The sequence below is a fragment of the Columba livia genome, chromosome 4 (genome assembly GCF_036013475.1).
Source record: "Columba livia isolate bColLiv1 breed racing homer chromosome 4, bColLiv1.pat.W.v2, whole genome shotgun sequence".
NCBI lineage: Eukaryota > Metazoa > Chordata > Aves > Columbiformes > Columbidae > Columba > Columba livia.
In genome coordinates this window covers 55,973,569-55,993,289 of record NC_088605.1, presented here as the reverse complement: position 1 = coordinate 55,993,289, position 19,721 = coordinate 55,973,569, and the positions used below count along the sequence as shown (strand labels likewise).

General features: G+C 37.6%; 2 protein-coding genes across 11 annotated transcripts in view; one reads left to right on the top strand and one right to left on the bottom strand.

Annotated features, from left to right (window-relative positions):
* Positions 1 to 2,756, top strand: part of DCLK2 (doublecortin like kinase 2) — a 90,509-nt gene extending 87,753 nt beyond the window's left edge. For 4 of the 5 annotated variants that reach the window (XR_010472366.1, XR_010472365.1, XM_065061882.1 and 1 more), the window contains one exon: positions 1,353 to 2,756. Coding sequence is in view for 3 of the 5 variants with exons in the window: in XM_065061882.1 (XP_064917954.1) it covers positions 1,353 to 1,580 (228 nt within the window). In the remaining 2 variants the exon portion in view is untranslated. The remainder of the gene's footprint in view (positions 1 to 1,352) is intronic. The other variant, XM_065061884.1, reaches the window with a different exon arrangement.
* Positions 2,757 to 8,243: 5,487 nt separating this feature from the next.
* The window catches only part of LRBA (LPS responsive beige-like anchor protein), a 409,013-nt gene continuing 397,535 nt past the window's right edge, over positions 8,244 to 19,721 (bottom strand). For all 6 annotated transcript variants that reach the window (XM_065061876.1, XM_065061878.1, XM_065061877.1 and 3 more), the window contains 3 exons: positions 18,865 to 19,079; positions 12,015 to 12,166; positions 8,244 to 9,772 (listed from right to left, as the gene is read on the bottom strand). In XM_065061876.1, the coding sequence (XP_064917948.1) occupies positions 9,682 to 9,772; positions 12,015 to 12,166; positions 18,865 to 19,079 (458 nt within the window). In that variant the 3' untranslated portion in view covers positions 8,244 to 9,681. The remainder of the gene's footprint in view (positions 9,773 to 12,014; positions 12,167 to 18,864; positions 19,080 to 19,721) is intronic.

The window sequence follows — 19,721 nt, the reverse complement described above, 5'->3', positions numbered from 1 at the left end:
CTTGTATCAGAAAATTATTCCAGTATCTAAAACTACACATTTTTGTGTATTAGACAAACTTCGCTAAGAATACATAAAATTGTCACATTAGAAAAGCAAATCCTCAAAACCAGAAATTGCTACAGAAAAGGCAGAGCACCTGACCTTACTTTACAATTAGCACATCTCAGCTTGAAATACTAAATTCCACATAACAGTGTCGTATAATACTTACACATACGTATGTAAGATGTGCCACAAAGGTGAGTTCTGTATTTGTGCTGTGCTCCTCAGTTCCAGTGTCACACATTTGTGGATTACTGTAGAAAGCCCAAGCTGTATATGACCAAAGTGTACCTTGCACCATTCTACAGAACTAAATAAACTATGCAGAACATAATAACATTATCTATATTACCACTGGTATTTTAAGATCTCCTACAATGTAAATAGTTAAGCCAAGAAATATATGGATTTATCATGATGAGTATCAGCATTCAAACTGTGAAACAAGTCCCATTACGCTCTCCTTCCAACTCTCAGAAAGCAATTTTAACTTTTTTTTTGACACATGAACTATTAGATTTCCCTCTAAAGTCACTTCAGACATTCCACTAACAATTAAACATTAACATTAAACAATTAAACATTAACAATTAAACACTAAACATTAAACAATTAAACATTACACTGTGGTTTCATATAACTGGCAGTATCCTGCAGTATGAAAGTTGTTGGCGTCAGCAGACACACCGTGTACTCCAGATAATCCGCCTACTGAACTGGAGTTCTCAGTTGTCATTCTAACCTGTGACTCTCTTCTCCATTAAACTAATTTTTAAGTACCATATTCAGAAATGATGCATTTTTGCCACTCTCAACAATAAGGTGATAAGTTCCATCTTCAAGATAGAAAAAATCTTTAGGTTTTCATCTGTCATTTTTCAAAACCAGATGAATTTCTATTCCACGTAGTTTGTCACAGAATATGCATTAAGTTTTCACTAAGTATCATGTGATTCCTCATGTCTGCAAAAACACAGGTACATAAATTTTGCTAATAGCTAATATGAAGAGTTCCTGCTATATCATAACCACTTATTTTTTTTTTCCATGTCAGACTTGCAAAACAATTTTAAATTCACACAGTCATGGCAAATATATATCTGGAAGATAAATTTTCTCAAGTCAGCACCACAAAATACTACAATTAATTATACAATAATCCTAATGTTATTTCTCCTTTTTTCTGGCTCTAATGCATGCACTTAGTGTGTCTTGTAGAGTGTTTTAACCCTGAAGTTATGACAGGGCTTTGATTTAACTGTTTTCTTCATATTTTGCCTTGGGTTTTTTTGTTTGTTTGTTTTTAGAACACAGCTCTAGATAAAGAGAGTCAGATTTTCTGCAGCAAGCGCAGTCAGGACTCCGGTAGAGCTGGAATGGAGAAAATTTCTGCAATTACTGCTGCAGCTGACGATCCTCATGTGGCTGGGTCCAAGACCCTCTTCCCTGCTGCTTCTGAGCCACTCCAATCCCCCACGCTCCCCGCCTCAGTGTCTCCTGAGTTTTCTGGGGATCAGCCTGGTGCGTACGACTGATGGAACCAAACGCGACTGAAGCTCCCTGCACTCTCGCCACAGTTTTCATTTCACGTGACAGTTTGCTTTCAGTTGGCATGCACCCTCTCGTGGCGAGCCCGAGGCGGGCTCTGTCGTGGGAGACTGATTTTGTAATAGTGGCCAAGCAAAGGTGTGTTTTGAGTGCTCTTTGCCCTTGAGAATAGCAGTAGAGGAAAGATTCTGGCAGTTCTGGTTATCTGTGTTAGTTTAATTCACTGCATCTCACACAGCCTTGAGCTCTAAATAGACTAACTTATCGTGTAGCTAACCATATTTTTATATACGAAGTGAGAGGTGAACAGTTACCTGGCCTCACCTCTACAAGCAGGCCCCTTTCTGTTCTGCTTGTGAGAATTCTCAGAAAAGCGGGAGAGGAAGACAAGGGAAACAAACTTACATTCACCTGTTCTGACGCCTCTGTTTTTAGCCAAGTTTCTACTAAACTAGAAGAAGCAAATTTTCACAAAAAAAATTTTTAGTGGACTAACTGTAAAATATCGTGAAACAAACACTGGAGATAGAGGGAAGGATGGTCTTTTTTTTTGCGTCGGGTTTGTTATTGGACTTGCAGGCTGCAGGGTAGTGCTTAGATAATATGAATTTAAATAAAATTAATTGGGATGTAAACATGAGCACTGGACATTTATGTGTAATGAAGATCAGAGGCAAGGAAGTATTTTGGTCAAGCCATTTTCTATCCTAACCACAAGTATCCCATCCATACCTTTCTTGAGGGTCAGACTACCTATTAGATAAAATGACTTTGGACCTGTGAACGAAAGCCTGTTGCATGTTCTCTAAGCTGGGATGGATGGAGCAGTTCCTAGTTCTAGGGTGAGCTGATAGAGGAGCTACTACGAATAACCACCATCAATAGCTGTCAAGAGGTTTGTCAGTGCTATTCCCCCCTCTACACCTGGTGCAGGCACTGGAAACAGGGACTGGGGAGAAGTTATCCTTAATCTGTAGTCACAGATAGATGAGGTTTTACATTTACCATAATGCTTAGTTCAATATAGGATGTATTCAGCTTATTCTTTTCCTTTGCTTGTTCTTACGAATTGGTCATAGTTCATTTTTTTCTTAGCTATACTTTCTACTAGAATTGTAAACGAAAGACCTGCAATAAACTTTCTTCATTTAAAACAAGAAAAATTTGTCTGAGAACTCAGTTATTTTGTCAGTGAAAATCTCATTCTCTCTGAAGAGACTAAACAGATAGTTAGGTACCTACCAAAAACACTTCAAAAAATTAATTTGAGGGTTTCCCATAACATTGTCATTGATTCCTATGGAAGACATAGATAATACATGACTGAATATGAGTGCTTTACCTTTCGAAGAGCCAGTTAAAGAGTAAGAAGTGCCAACTGATAACTTATGGTTACACCTGAAAGATATTGTCGTGGTTTAACCCCGGCTAGCAATCTAACCGCAATCGCTGCTCTCTCACTGCCTCCCAAAACCACCTTGAGAAAGTTGTGGAGAGAACTGAAAGGGACTTGTAGACTGAGATAAAAAACTGTTTAATGAAATAACAAAATAATACTAATATAATACTATTACTTCTGCTACGATATATAAAATAAAATACAAAATAAGTGATACTCAGTGTAATTCCTCATGCACTCCATCTGCACCGAGCAGCCAGTCCTGGGAAGAGAGAGAGAGCACCCTGGTCCTGGTCCTGAACAGCCGGTGCTGGGGGAAGACGGATAAAAAGCCAAAAAAGGCAGAAAGGCCCAGAGGCCACTGCAGAAGGGCAAGAGGCTGAACTAAGAGAACTCCCAAATGGAGCTGAACTGGAACAGGTCTAATGAGCCAGAAAACCCAATTCCCATTAAATACAAAGCATGACGCTAATGACATGGAATATTGCCATTGATCAGCCTGGATGTCAGTCAAGGTATATCCCATCTATTTCCCCCTTCCCAGCTGCCTCACATCTGCAGGCAGAAAGCCCACAAAGACCTCAGTCTCCCAGACAATGGCTAAGATACCAGTAAGTTCTTATATTATCTTCATTCCAACAAAAACAAACAAAAAAAAAACAACAGCAAACACACACGCTGAAAAGTTACTTGAAGAAAACGTGAACAGGGTCATATCTTGTTAATGTCAAATTAAATCCAAACAATGACTGCGCTATAGCTACAAAAAATAAGAGTTCCTAACTGCATGAAGAAAATTAACTCCATTTCAGTTAAACCAGCACATAGGTACAGCATCTTGGCCACAGAAAAAAAAATAGAAAGGTACTTTTTTAAGCTATCAATAAAAAGGTTGGGCTAGATCAAGACCAAAAGACCTGAGTCATAACCAGTCATTGTGTATTAACTTTGTTGGAGTTCACTGGAGTAAGTATACAAACCTTCATATAAAATAATGTACATTTATATTTTGGGACAGTGCAAAAATAGTAAGATAACACTCTAAACTTACTCAGAACAGAAACTAAGGCCATGCATTAGGAGCCATGCAAATGTTGTAATTCTTCGACTAAGCTAAAGAAACTATGTGTAATTTCAGATGAATGGGGGTAACCAGCCACCTATGGCAAGGAAAGGGAGTCCCCAAGAGAAGACAGAGACCATCAAACTGGGAGATTAATAAAGAGGAACACAGTGATGAACCTTGGTTTGAGTTCTGGTTTTCCTAAGAGGATGGCTGTTCAGCTGTACAAGGCCTAGATGCTTATTTTACAAAGACAAAACTGACAGGTATCTCTACTAATTCAAGTTGTGTTTCACAAAACCTCATGCATATATAAAAGAAAAGACGATAATTTGCCTGGTAAATAGCTGCCAGTTCTAAACTATTAACTTGTCTCACTAGGAAGAAGAGTTAAGACATAAATACCCAGAATTCATGTCCATTAAGTTCATGACTGATCAACCTCTAAACTTTCTTAGACAAGTATTTTTATTCACAGAGAAAAGGCAGTTGATCGACTATTCCCAAACAGCTGTTTAAAAATAGTAATGACAGCTGGAAAAGTCAATCATGTGGCCAACTTAATCAGATAGAAACATGAGATATCTGGACAAGGTCTTAACTCCATGTATGACCTCAGGAAAGTTACATCACCACTCCATGCCTTAATTTAGTTCCACAAATGTCAAATCTATGAGTGCATAGGTGATATGTTTGTGCTGTGCAGGGTATCACAGTTTAATACAAAGATATGTTGGTTAACACTAACACACTTAATGAAGGCTCATAAGTATTATGTCTGGTTTGTTATCTACCACTCTTCCATTTAATTCTCTCTGTAGAACCATCAGTTGCTGGAAGAAGTCAAAAGCAAAAATTAAATTGTAACCAGAACCACGCTATCTGCTATAAAGGGGAAGAAACTACTATGGACACTGTAAACTCAAGTTATACCTTCGTAAAACAGGACTGTCACCTCTTCTGTTTCATAAAAGTAGCTGAAACTCATGTACCATTTTGATAGATATTGATTAAATGCCATTTTTTTCAAACACTCAATAGCAGCAGCACAACTGCTACCATGCCAAGATTTTTTTAAAATAGTTTTTTAAAGTCTTTTAAAAAATCCCCAGTCTTTTTAACTCCTTTGAATGTGAGTAGTTGTCCATGGATCCCAGTGGAGCCATTTCTTGCAGGTCTAGGTTTGAAATCCCAGAAATGAATCTTCCTGTGCTGTCCATCAGCATAACACTGCGGTCACTGGGATTCCCATCAAAATTACCCTTACGGACAATTACCCCCATATTCTTGGACTTATTAATGTATTTTGACAATTACTGTAATTAAGGTAGATTAACTTTTATTATGATGTTATTTTCATCAAGTATTGGCTCATGCATACAGCTTGTAATTCAGAATATTTACATAGGTGAGTAAATCTTACTTTGGACTACTTAAGTAAGCAAAGAGCTCCTGGTTTTAGATGCTTATATAGTTCTCCCCCCTATCTCACAGAATAATTGAGGAAGGTAAGATAAGAGGAAGCAATGACTAAAATTAACAGACTGTAGCGTAATTTATCCCAAATTAAATACTTATATTTAATTTTTTAAGTATACATATTCATTATATATGTAAGTTACTAGAAAGTGTTTTAAACCTACTTGTTAATCCCAATTTTCCATTTATTTCCTCCTGCCTTTTTTTTTTTAACATGAAACAAACCAAAACCAAACACAGGCTTTTCTACTACAGTAGAGTGCGCCCCATGCACTGAACACAGGAAAACACACCTTTGGTCTCTATGAGGAGACTCTCATTTTCCTGATCTACCCGTCATAAAAAGCAATTAGCTAGGAAGCATTAACTTGATATACCACTGCCCCTGCGCTCACCAAAAAAGGGTTCAAATTCCAGTTCACAGAATGGGTTTTGATCATCTTGGGCTACAACAAAAGGTTTATGCAGCAAGCAGGAAATTTTAATTTTAAAAGTCTCATTTAAGCCTGGGTTCCCTGTGTTTCTCCATCGCAGCCCTCCCCACCCCAGTAGTCACTGGTCTAGTTATTACAGATTAATAGAATAAATTTACTGAAGTGTTTATTCACTTTCATATTAATATAAATATTTATCAATTATCTTTGATTTTTAAAGTTTGAAAATGGGAAATGATATTTAACATTTACTCATTGTTTCATTCAAGCTACATTCAAACAGCAACTGGAAAGCAACAGAAATACACAAAAGTAATAACTATCTAAAATGCTGGTTAAGTAAAACTGATTTTTTTAAGATAAAAAAAATGCAAGCAGGAACCCCAAAGTCACGCCAACTTCTGACAGCATTTGTAAAAGCCAGCTACCACCGTAGCATGGGAGTATTAAAACTCTCCCTTTCCTAGTAAATAACAACCTCCAGCAACAGAACATCCACAGTTCACTGTGCAGTTCACCCTGGTATCAGATCTGCTCTTCTGGACGTTTATTCTGCCCAGTGCTTAACCAGCAGAGCTGCGATCTTCAGCAGAAACAAAGTGCTGTAGATGGGTGGAGGAGTAACCGAGACTACGCCAGGACCAGAAACAATAATAAACACATATGCCTTGCATAAGGGACGCTTTCCAAGTGTAGAGGCTTTTTGGTAACACACAACACAACACAGCCAAGAATGGATGAAACATTCTCAAAGCATCATTGCATTCACTTACCTTTGCTTGCAGAAACACAACACAAACTTCCTGCAGACAAACCACTGCTCTGATCACACCATCATATCTTGTAAGACCCGACAGCATTTACATCATCAATTTTCACAAACTTAGAAGGGATTTCAAGCTACTTGGGCCAGGTCTTTCCCCACAAACCAAACCTCCAGCACGGCTGCTGACCAGCCTTGCTCTCAGCAGCAGCAAATGCTGCTTCCCAAAGCACCTGCCGTGAAATGCAGCAAACTGCGTGTCCAGGGGAACTTACCAGAACAGAAGAAAGCCCAGAGCATCGTGTAGGAAAACACGGTTCATAAATGCTTCCTCTGAATTCTGAGGAGATGGAGGACTCAGCTCCATCTATTCAGGAATATTCTGCAAATAACAGCTAGCTGAGCCCAGCTGAAGGTTAATGCCTAGCACCTGTTGTGATTAAACCTGTTCAGGCAGGGGACCTGACACAGGTGCTGTGCCAACAGACTAACAAATACCTGAATTGTTTGAAATTTAACCCTTTTTTTGCCACCTTATCACAGGCAGCATGACATGGGCTAGGCCAGCCAAAGATCCCAAGAGCACGCCTGCTCCCCCAGCGCAGTGCCAGGGGCAGGTTTTGGGGGTATTTCCTACTCACCAAAGCCAACAGCCAAGCTGTCCAGAATGGGGGGGTGTCTTCACAGGCTTGCCCACGAAGCAGAAGGGGAAGAAGTACTTTTCCATGGAGGGGCTGCAGGACCCCTCGTGTGCCAAACACCACGCTGCACCACTGCTGCTGCTGCTTCCCCAGGGAGTTCTTCATGCCATCACCCAGCTGCCCATCATCACCCGCTGGCTGGGTTCGGCACAGGATGGCATGACCAGTACAGTCAAGCTTTCAGTTTGGGAAAGCATCTCATGATCAACAGGACCTTTTCTAGAACAAGCAATCTACCAGATCATCTCCACATGAAATATTTTGGCTCTAGGATCACAATTTATCTCTTCTATCAGTAATAAAGTGTTTCCTAAGGCAGCAGGAGATCATAAAGACTTTCAGGATTTCCATTTGACAAAATACACCTGGCCACAGCAACATTTCCTTTGTTTGTGCTTGTTTTTTCCTTCCACCCAGCCTAGGAAACCCACCTCCGGTTTGAGAAAAATGCAAATCACACTTCAAGAGCACAGCAATTTCCCTTCAAAATCTTCTGATAGAAGGGTATGAATGTTATTGAAGCATGAAGTACAAGTTTTGCATTAAAAATGTTACTGCTTAATATACTGGGCACTTACCACAGACATTACAGCTATAGCCTTTGCTTAATCAGGTCCTCCTCCTGCTACACAAAACATAAAAATGTAACTCGACTGATACCACTATAACCATATCAGTATAAAAATGTAGAGAGCATAGAAAACTTAGTCACCACTGCATAAACACCAAGAGTACTTTAAATGCATTGGTCATAGCACCTCTATTGTGAATATACATTGAATCACAAGAACCCCGTACTCCACTGATGATCTCTGTTACAAACGTAATTTTATTTAATTTCTTCACTCAAACTGAATTTTCTCATTCCAAATCTTTACTGAAAGAAATAGCAGTTAAATGCTTAGAAAAACAGGAACTGCTCTAGTAGGCAGGTAGAGAAATGTATGTATCAATACAGATATGGAATGTAAATTTCAACTCATATAGATCACAACATACGAAGAAGATTTTTATGCAATACAGACTTACAAAACAATAACAGTTCTTTACACAAATATTTTCACAGAATTCTGCACAGCAATCTCGTAGAAAAGTAGATTTGTGCAACACCAAAATAACTTATTGTTCCTTAGTATAAATTATTTTTCATTTCCTAAAAGAAAGAGGTAATTCAATATGACTGGGCAGGATCTGACTGGATTTGGTGATAGCAAAATATAAAAGATATTGAGCTATAGGCAGAAAAGGAACATGGCATGTGCTAAGTATTGCAGGGCTTAGTCCTGGGGAAAAAAATAAAGTTGCCTGCAAGTCCGGTGCTTCTGCTGTTGTATTGAGGCTGCACATCAGCAAACAGCCACCTTTTCAGTACTTTCACAGTCAGCCAGCAGAAGTGTGCTTTGGTACTTGCACCGATTAAAAAACACATGCCTCTGTAGGTTTCTAATTTGAGTTTAAGGTCTGCAAATAGCCTTTCAGATTTTGAGGAACAATCCACATTTTGGTGTGCTTTTGAAGGAGATGCCAGTTAGAAGCTAGAAGGATTCACACTTGATGTAACACAAACTCCATTCCCAATTTCTCTCTCCTAACAGCACAAAACATACAACTAAAAAAGTAACTAATTGTCTAGGCCTAGAAACATGCTTGAATAGTAACAATGATGGAAATGATTTGCAAAGTTTAAAATTACATTAACCATAATTTAAATATTACGACTGATTCCCAGAAACTTCAGTGCTGATGTAGTACAATTGTTTGGAAAAGAATGAGAAAGTGTAATATAGATAGCGCAGATTAAAATTCCCCAAACATCATAATTCATTTCCATTATGTTAAAATCATATATTCCTCAAGGCTATAGATAAAGCTTCAGATGGAAAAGTGTTTTCTTCATAATATAGCTAGAATGTGAAGTTTAACCATCTTTACTTTAGGTTTCTTTTACATACAGGGATCAAAATAGACTTCTCATTATGACTAAAAATATAGATTTTTGACTACAGAACCCAGCAGCCATTTTTTTGCTTCTTTGCCCTTCCCCCAAAAAAGTCAAGCAAGGTCTACAAAAATAGCAATTAACTTTAAAAAATAGGTTGCTTCTTCCAGCAAATTTAAGTTACATTCAGATGTAATATAGCTATTTATAACGAACAATGCTGTGGCAAGACACCAAGGGAAGCGTGCTGTGTTCAGTTGCCTTCTGACAACAGCTGCCCACATCAGTGCTAATCTTGGTCTCTTGAAGATCAGTATCTGGTTTGATACTCATGGTGCCAACGGTTGAAATCATTGTAGAAAACCACTATGCTCCCAGATGCCATGCCAGTCATTATACACCTAAGGAAAGCACAATACCATATTCGTTAGTAAACCACCTCACGTTCAGATATGTGAGTCAACACAATGAAGAGTTACATCAATATAGGCATGAGAACCTGAGGCAACAATCAGCATCCACCAAAGACAGCTGGAGCTGGAATTGCTCCATGTATCAGCAAAGTCAGGCTTCAGGGGCTCATCTTGGGCTTCCAAGGACTCCAGCAAGCTGGATTCAACTAAACCCGCCATCTGCACCAGCTCTAAAAGGTGCAGCAGCATCACTGTCCTGCAAGGCCTCTTCAGATTTCCTGGGCTTATATACTGGCTTGCTTGGTTGGTTTTTGGGAGGTATGGGAGTGGGATGAAGCCCTGGTGCAGCAGCCAAGCAAAGGAAGGCTGGGAGAACTGCTCAGTTCAGTTTCGCCTTCCCCATTTAAGCACCCAATCTACCTGAAGGAATTGGATGTGGGCACAGGACTTCAGCTGGAAATGTTAATGTTTGCGTCTGAAAGCAATCTAAGAGCTTTGATTGTTTTGAAGGTTCCTGAAAGTAAATCACTGTAATTTCCCACTGAGGAACTCTTTCTTTCTAAATTCCTGATTGTTGACCTACTACTAGAGATAATTCAGATCTGTTTGAAAAGTGATGACCGTGACACAGCACACAATTACAAGAGCTTCAGTATCGTCCTTTCTACTGTCTCATCTTAGAGTTTTATGAAAGTCAAAAGTATGAGGAAAAAAGAATGAAAAAAAATATATATTTAGAGTAAAAAGCTGCTATTTCAATACAAAGACTAAGTATGAAATCATCAAAACATTGCATTTTGATAGCATCACACTATTTCATTTCAATAGCACTATGTTGAGTGCTTTTGTATTACATTAAGACTTTTTTACACAGTCACTCAAACACATACATTCATGCATGCCAAATAAAGTATTCTGAGTAATTACTGAGTAATTACTCAGTCAAATACTATGAATAAGTCTCTTCTGAGTTTCTGAGTCTTCAAACCCAAAGCAAATAGATTCCTATCTTGAGCACATGGATAAATTTATAATGTCTGTATTAAATTTCAATTTATTGACGTGACAATTATGTGGACATGCCATTGACTACAGTTTAAAGATTCTCTAAATGGAAAATTTTATACATTTCAGGGGTCTAAAATTCAACAGCTGTAACTCCAGTTTTTTAAATACTTTCAACATCAGGGGCTTTTTAATGCAAAACTGTTTCTTCCAAAATGCCTATAATCTTGAATAATGCTTAACACAAAGTTGAAAGTTTGAATGAAGTCCATAGATTTTCCTGGCTTGTTGTGGGGTTGTTGTTTTGGTTTGGTTTGGGTTTTAAGTTAATTTTATGTAAGTTTTAGAAGTGTAGACTGAGTGAAAATGTTAAAACATTCAGTATGGATTTCAGTAAGAATTAGTTTCAGTTCAGAGTCTCAGCCATATGCTGTACTACTGCACAATGTAGACACTCCTAAGGGATTTAAGGAGCCAAACCTGCTTGAAAAACACACAGGAACTCCACTAAACAAATATACCAAACCAAGCAAAATTCTAGCCTGCAAGCTAAAAGTGTACAAATGAAATGGTAAACCTCCATCTTATAAACAAACAATACTTTTGTGATAAAAACATGGAAGGACAGAAGTACAGCTGCATTGGAAAGTTTAGTGTAAATATGCAGTAAAAATATTAACTGATAGGCTCCAGTAGAAGGAATCTCCAATCTATAAAGCATTATGTGGATAAAATAACTTTTCTAAAAATGAAAATTAATATTTGCTTTAGCAAAATACGGATGTGTGGAAGGAATCTTATTGTGCAGCTATTCTAACTGTTCTATTTTTAACATGAAAGGCTGGAATCAGGACTGTGATTTGTATCATAAGTGAAAGAAGAAACATGAAAAGCACATATGTAACCTTCCATGTGACCCACACTGTATATTGGCACAGGCCATTAACTGAACCTATCTTGAAAGCCTGCCAAACTTAAGATTTCTTGAATCTCTCTTCATTCCCCTAAGAGCTTAAATCCAGAAAAAGATGATCTGACCTAAATCTCACATGTTAGAAAGAAATTTATGCAAGCACAGAATTCTCAATATAATCACCAGGATCTCATCCATAGAAAATCAAAATCAGAAAAAAACAAAAGCAAAACAAAACAACAACAACAAAAACAATTTAATCGTAAGTACATATTCTCTGAAATTCTTGTGAAGACCAGACTTCACTCTAACCTTTGGTCATACGACAGGGCCATGGATCGGATTCCAGCATCACACCCCGGGTATGCAAAAAGCTGCTTGAGGTCCCACATCTGCCATACCATGACGACTCCATTGTCTCCACCTGTAAGCAGATACTGTCCATCTCGACTCAGCTGAATTGCCTAAGGGGAAATCACATGGATATTTGTCAGATAAATAGGTGTTGCTCTTATTTTGCCTCTTTTACTTTCATAAGAATTTTCATATTGACAGCTGAATGTCTAGGGAGACTTGTTACCAATATAAGCTTGGGGAAGCAACATTATTGTTATGTTATTCTACACAGCAACAGAATTAACGTTATTATGCACAAGTCTCTTTAATACATTAGATGTCACTAGTTAAGTTTTACCTCACCTGTGATTTATTCCGTATTCCAAAGATCTAATATGAGGTCAGCTAAATAAATTTACTCTTCTAATTAACTAGATTGACAAGATCCAGCAGCACTGGCATTAAAATAGAGTACCTGGCATTCCCCTAAGTATCTTTAATACTAGCCTAGCAGAAGCTATCCTCCTTTTCTCTCTGGCAAAGAGCTGAATGATGGAGGGAACTGAAGTGTTATACAAATTACCAGAATTAATTTAGATCAGAATTTTTAGATTCCTGTTCTGGATTAAGAAGATAACGATCCACCTCTCTCAATAGGGACTGCATTTCCTTTCACCATCTATCCTGAAACCTCCCGTCACAAGTTCAATGGTTTATACCCTGATTTTGCATGGATCATAGGAACTAATGGCAAGTCTACATTTGAAATCTTTATTTGGGATCCATATCACAGGGAAAGATTGGATATAATTTGTTTTCACAGTGAAGACTTCTTGAAACAGTAGCCTTCAATCTATTTTGACATTTTTTGTGTGCTATTGGAAAGAACAATGATACATACTGAGTATAGGGGAAAAAACGCAACTTTCCTCAGTTACCTGATGTCTGTACCAGATGATACTATCAGATATTTGGATGACTGGAAGCATGAGAAATATTTCTTAAAGAGAGATTTTGTCGGGTTAAATAAGTCAAAATGTTGTTTCAGAGAACTGAACTCTAAATTTTATTAAAATAAGAGATGCCACATGGGGTCAGACAGAGCATGATCCATGTTGTATCACTAGAGATGCTGTGAGGTGGCCACTCTACAGTCCCTTCCCCTTGTGCTTCTCAGCACCCACAATCACTGGATCAGAAATATCAGGATGTACAGCTCTCTCCATTCTCTTTAGTATCCATTTATGGACGTGCTCCCCAAGAATTTTCTTAATCTCTTTTTGGAGCCTGCTTATGCCATAATCTGGGGTATCCTGAATCACAGTTCCGCATTCACCTCATTCGTTGCCTTCATCAGTCTGTGACTCCTTCAGCATCCCCCCTCAGAAAACATGAATAAAACTGCTTCCCAACACCTTGCTCCCAACAGCAGTCCCTGGAAGACCCCGTTGCTGACTTTTCTCACAGTAATACCAAGATCTTAGAAATCTTTTCAGTAAGGGTCTTAGCAATAACTACTACAGTAGCCTGGTAGAGTATAAAACTTCTTCTGAAAGGGAGACCCTGTCCTGCTGCTGTGCAGAAAATAAACTTAAGCAGTAGACAATACTAGATCCTCAATTTAGACCCTCATTCTCTAGCTATCTGGCAAAACAGAAGGGTTCATACAGTTTTCCCAAAAGCACCCAAACCAAAAAGCTGAATGAATTCTGTCATGTGAAATGACATGAGCACAAACTAGCAGTGAGATCAAGACCATTAAAATTACAGTTTGGACCATTATTAATAACTCCTCTAAGCCCAGACCTTTTCCCTTACTCTGTCCTCCTGTTTCTCGCTGCCTCTTCTCAGTTCTTTTTCTGACTTTTTCTCCCCAGCTTGACTTCTGCTTTTCCCTTCTCTGCTCTCTACTTTTATTTTTGTACGCAATACTCGGCACAGCAGCAGCCTATCATCCTCTTCATTTGAGCACACAGAACCATGACAAAAACTTTGCTATTTGTTTTCTGGATGATTTTCTGTTATCAAGAGGAAAATAAGGAACTATGAAGCACTATTACCTAGTATTAAACTCCTGATCCTACCTAATCCTTTGCTCTATTGCTCCTACTTCCTATTCCAATTTTTCCTTCACTCCTTTCTGCCTTGTCTTCTCCCAGTGCCTGACAAATTTCTGCATTCCCATCTCTACTTCTCTGTTCCTGTTGCTCTTGCAAACTTCTCTTTAATCCTGTCCTTGGCTTCGTCCTTGATTCTGCTCTTCTTTCTCTTTGTCTTCCCCATCACCCTTTTCCCTTCCTCATCCAGGATCACCTCATCTCATTTCTTGCCATGGCATTTCTGTGCGCCTCGCTCTAAGGGGTGATTGGTTGCAGGGGAAAACTCCGCATCCCTGGGCTACAGATGTTCAATACAGAATGCAGATGCTAAACCATATCTACTGAATGCATTTACCCTGAGATTTGTGATTCAGCTAAATTTGGGCAGTTTTTCAACAAAATACACATCCTTCATGCCAGGACTAATTAGCGATAAACTTTAGTTTCCTGACTGAAGGCAGGCAGCCACAAAGCTTTTCAATAGAACAATGTAAGAATGGAGGACATTCAGAGCAATGTTCTATACACGTTCTACAAATACATTGATCCACTGTAACTAAAAACACTGTCATTGGAAGGCAAGGAAATTGCCTCAAGATGATAGTCTACAAGCAAAATTCCAGCTCAAAGAGTTAAATTTAGGAAACAGAAGAAAGAACTGAAGACCTGATCTTGGAAACATTTCTCTCTGTGCTGAAGTCTGCAAGTATTTAGACATTTGCAATCCCTGCTTCTATATTTTTTCATTATGCAAAAGTTGTAACATACAGTGATTTTAAATTCCCCAGGAAAAGGAAGCTGTCGGTGTTATAATATACAGAATTTATACAGTGCATGCACCACAAAAATAGTAGAAACTAAAACACAAAAATGTTACATTCGTGCAACATTAAAGTATTTATACAGGCTGCTGACAAGCCTAGAAACCAAAATATACAGTCTATGTAAGATACTGCTTTGTGAACAGCAATAATTGAAGTCAGACATACTGCACATCTGTATTTTTTGTATTGCTATCCTCTATCACTTTGATGCCAAATATAGCCTTTAAGAATTATATGAAGTGCAACAGGTACATTAAAATAGAGTTTCTCTAGGTGACTTTTATATTATCAAATTTTAGTGTTTATTGCAACAACTCCCAAGTAATCAGAATGAATCACATTGCTAAAATTTTATTTCACACAATAACTTTTAAATTAATGTAACTGAAATACAAGCATATACTGTGAACAAAATAACACTGAAAAAAATTAGATGATAAACCTATTCCAAATGTGTTTTGAATTATGATGACAACAAGTACATGGAAATTTAGAAATACTATAGCTGAATATATGGGTTTTTTTTCCAACAACATCTAACTATGGCAAACTGAATACTAACCAGGGTTAGAGTTGACTATTCTGAGCTGAAGATTCTACCGCAAAAAAACAAATGTTGCAATCATAAATTGTTTCTGTGATTGCTTCTACCAGCCTACAAAAATATGCTGAGCACCTCTCACAGCACAGCCCCAAGGAGCTTGAAAACTCGTTTAGATTCTGTCTTAGAAGAGTATAGTAACTCTATAAGATAGAGGTGGAAAACAAACTGAGATAAGACTATGAAAATTATCTAGAACTTGCATGCACTGAAAGGATGATCATGAGATTTAACATACCACACACAATTATTAAAAAAATTATTCATTAGCAGCAAAGATCAATATTGAGTGTTTTTTTCTCTTTAGCAATGGCAGTCTCCTAAGGGTATTTTCAAATTGCAATGAAGACCGTGACAAATAATTATTTGCTACACTTATAAAATTCAGCTGATGAAAATCCATTAACCCTATGGTCACGGTTCACTTGAATTTTATACTCGAGGCTCTCACTGAAGAAATGCTATATTAAAAGGCAAATTAAAGCCATTAATCTTTAACTCTTCCACTACCTGCAAATGCAGGGGGGTTTGTGATCTTTTGATTAAATGAAGTATAGGCTTTGAATCCTTACTAATACCTATGCAATTTTACTAAGTCATTGGCTTGTCATGAAGACAAGATGTTGAATTATTTATTTTTATCGTTTATTAATAAATTTCTCAGCCACTTTCCTATATATGTATATATATGAATGAAGGAATGAATGGAAGAAAAAGGTCACCCTGTCAACATTTCAGTTTCAGGACATGCCCTTCAAGATTTAACAAATGAAAGGATGCTTTTACTCCCAAGTACTCCAACTGGTATAGAAGATGACATGAATCAATTTTACTGTTCTGTTTTTCCCCAGTGTAGTTTATCTACGATTCTGCTAGGTATGAAACTGAAACAACTCTGCAACTAATCTTTTTCACAACATGAGCTCCAGACTCTCAAATAATCCCCAAAGCACACGATTTCAGCAGTGTTCTAAAAGCTACATTTCTGACTTGTATTTCCTTGAAAAGTCTCAGAACTTTGCACAAATCCCTTTTAACATCTCAGATTTTTGAAAGGCAGTGCTTTGTAAAAAGGCAGAGCTGACACTGTGACAGCCCTGGCTTACAGCAGCAGGAGTCTTGTGGGCACTTCCACATTTCAAAACAGACTCAGGAAAGTAAAATAAATTGGTTCCTCTGGGTGAAACAGCATACAGTCTTTGTTTAGAGTAAAATAACTTCCCTTCTCAGAACAAGCAGACTATTTAGAGTTAAGTTATTCATTAAGATATCTAAACATTACAAGGTAGATGTACTGTGATATCCTTAAGCTCCACTGAGCAATACAGTATTTAAAACAACAACAGGTGGAAGGCATCGATTAGACTTTGAATTTCCCCAGAGCATCTGAAATTTTTCTAGCAGTTTTGTAGCACGTGAATACAAGAAGGAAAATCAGAATGGTGTTCCAAACATCACTACTGAAAATGGCTAGTTTTGTCGATAACATTCTGAAATACAGGTCCCTAATGACAGAGGAAAATAGAAGCTAGAATTTTACATTACAGATTCAACACTTGCAACCACAGGAAAATAGAAACTAGAATTTTACATTAGAGATTCAACACTTAAAACCCCTTCCTTGCCATTTCTATCCTCCTTGAGCAAAAGCCAAAGAAAAGCATTTGTCAGCACAGCCTATGGGTAGGTACTATTCATTTTAAAGGCCTCTACTTTAATCATGCAGTTGCCACTTGCCATCTAGCATGATATAGTGCAGAAGCACTGCGAAAGACGGTGTAGATTGTTTAAGCATAAAGCCCAACTGGGACCACTGGGAGAGAAGGAAAACAAAACAAAACAAAATAAAAACCAAACCTCTGTACATATGTAATTCTGGCCCACAGAGAGCAGAACTTCCATTGCCTCTAGCAATGTCCTTAAAGCTGGAGGTACTGACTGAAACACTACAGAAATTGTTTTAGCCGGCAAGGGATTTCTAGATATTTTACAGATTTGCTGGCCTAGCTGACAACATAATCACAACTGAAAGTGACTGATTATCAACATTATTATTGTAAAAAGAGAAAACACTGTGATATGTACTTGCTTTATGGAAAGAACTAGGATGAAGAGTAGCCTGAAAATCCCAAACGCATTTGTACAAGCACAGCCAAAGGTATAGTTTCAGAGAATTGAAGAAAGATTAAAGATTGAAGCAATAATCTACACTAATTTGGAAAAAAGGCTTAGGACAGAAATATACACATTCCTACTTCATTTCCTCAGCCTCAGATCCACACTTGTGGCTGCCATGGTATCCGAAGATCAAATGCCCTATCTCCTGCCCGCAGACAGCACTCTCAGTATGGAAGAAAGACCTACACAGAGAATTATTTTCGCATATTCCTCCATCAACGTATCTGACCTTTTGAAATCAGGGATGCTGGATTATCAGAATACAGTACACAACAGAGTTTTGCAGGTTTTATGTGGAATATACTGAACTACACTGGAAACCTCCATGGTAATGGAGCATTCACTATTCAATGCAAGTTTTAAAATTGAAATAACAAAGACTAATATTCTTTCAAATATATTGACACATTCTTAAGAATTAATATTAATAAAGTCAAGAGAAGAACAGGTGCAAATTTTAAAATGCTCGTAATTTTGCACAACATCTGAAAGAATTTAAATAATACTGTAAAATGAACATAAGGACAAAGAGACATTTTCTTCCTTAAATATCTAATTCAAATAAAGGAGAAACATTTGAGGTTTTTCAACTCCTGCATAGTTTTGGACTTGCTCCATGCCTCTTGCAGCTAAAGATGTGGAACCTACTTGCCTGCTCAGCAAATGCCAGAGACTTTTAAGGGCTAAAGAGTTGAAATATGCCTATAAAATTCCTGAAGCTCAGCACAACAAATGCTATCTCAAGCTAAGATGAAGGAATATAGACAGAGATGCCAAAAAAGAGAAAGCCAACATCCAAAACAGCATGTCCAACAACATCCTGCCTTCCTATTGAAAAGTAAAGTAGCCTGAATTCTCCTGTTCAGCAATTAGTAATACTTGTATTCTTCAGTCCAAATGTCTACAGGGTATCCTTTACTATATGAACTTCTAAAATTAAAACCAGGACTATTAGGAGTACCTCATCCCCCTAACTACATTTTTTCCAGAATGCTGCCATTATGATCTAGTACCATATATTTCTATGACCTAGCTATAGAAAGAAGCTCCACAAAACTCCAACATTGATAACTTTTCCTGATAGCAGAACTGACAGTCCTTAGCACACATTTGAATACACTCACCTTTATCTTGTCATCTGTTTCCATAGTGGCTTGAAGTCTCCCATTCACACTGAATACACAGAAGACACCGTTTTCATAATATATGACACAGTGGCCTTCTCTTGAAGCTTGAATAAGTTTTGGTCTCAGGCAGCTTGCAGGACCTTCTAATGTTTCAGGACCTTCTAATGTCCTCAGTAGATCTCCATTCATAGAATGTATGAGACATGGTCCTTCTAATGAGAAATAATAAATTTCTATTTACTGATTTACATGTTAATTTAAAGACATCATATATCAAATAATAAGCAATTAGTTTTACTTAGGTAATCACTATTATAATACATTATAATGATTATTATTATACCATGTTTAAGTGGAAAGCCTATGACTTTAAGCCATAGAGTGTCAGAGAGTAAAATGAACAGCTTACCCCTTAAAAGCTTTGCATTACGGTATTTTAGAGCAAAACTACTTAGAGACCTAACAGATATTCTTTTGTGCATTTCCTTTTAAAACTGGTACTATTTAATTCTGAGAGCACAAAAATAAATGTACTGAATCCTAAAATCACATTTTCAAAATATGAAGACACAGAGGTAAGTATAATGAATTTACACAGGCAGGTGTTCTAAAAGTGTATATCCAGAAAATAGTGGTCAGTGGCTTAATATCCAAATGGAGATCAGTGACAAGTGGTGTTCCTCAGGGGTCCATACTGGGACCAGTACTGTTTAAAACAGTAATACTCAGCAAATTTGAGATGACACTGATTTGAGTGGTGCAGTTCTTGTAAATGTCTGAATAAAAAGAGGCTTCAAATTCTGTAGCAACTAAAACAAGGTTTGAAATAAAACCACCATCAAGTTAATAAATTC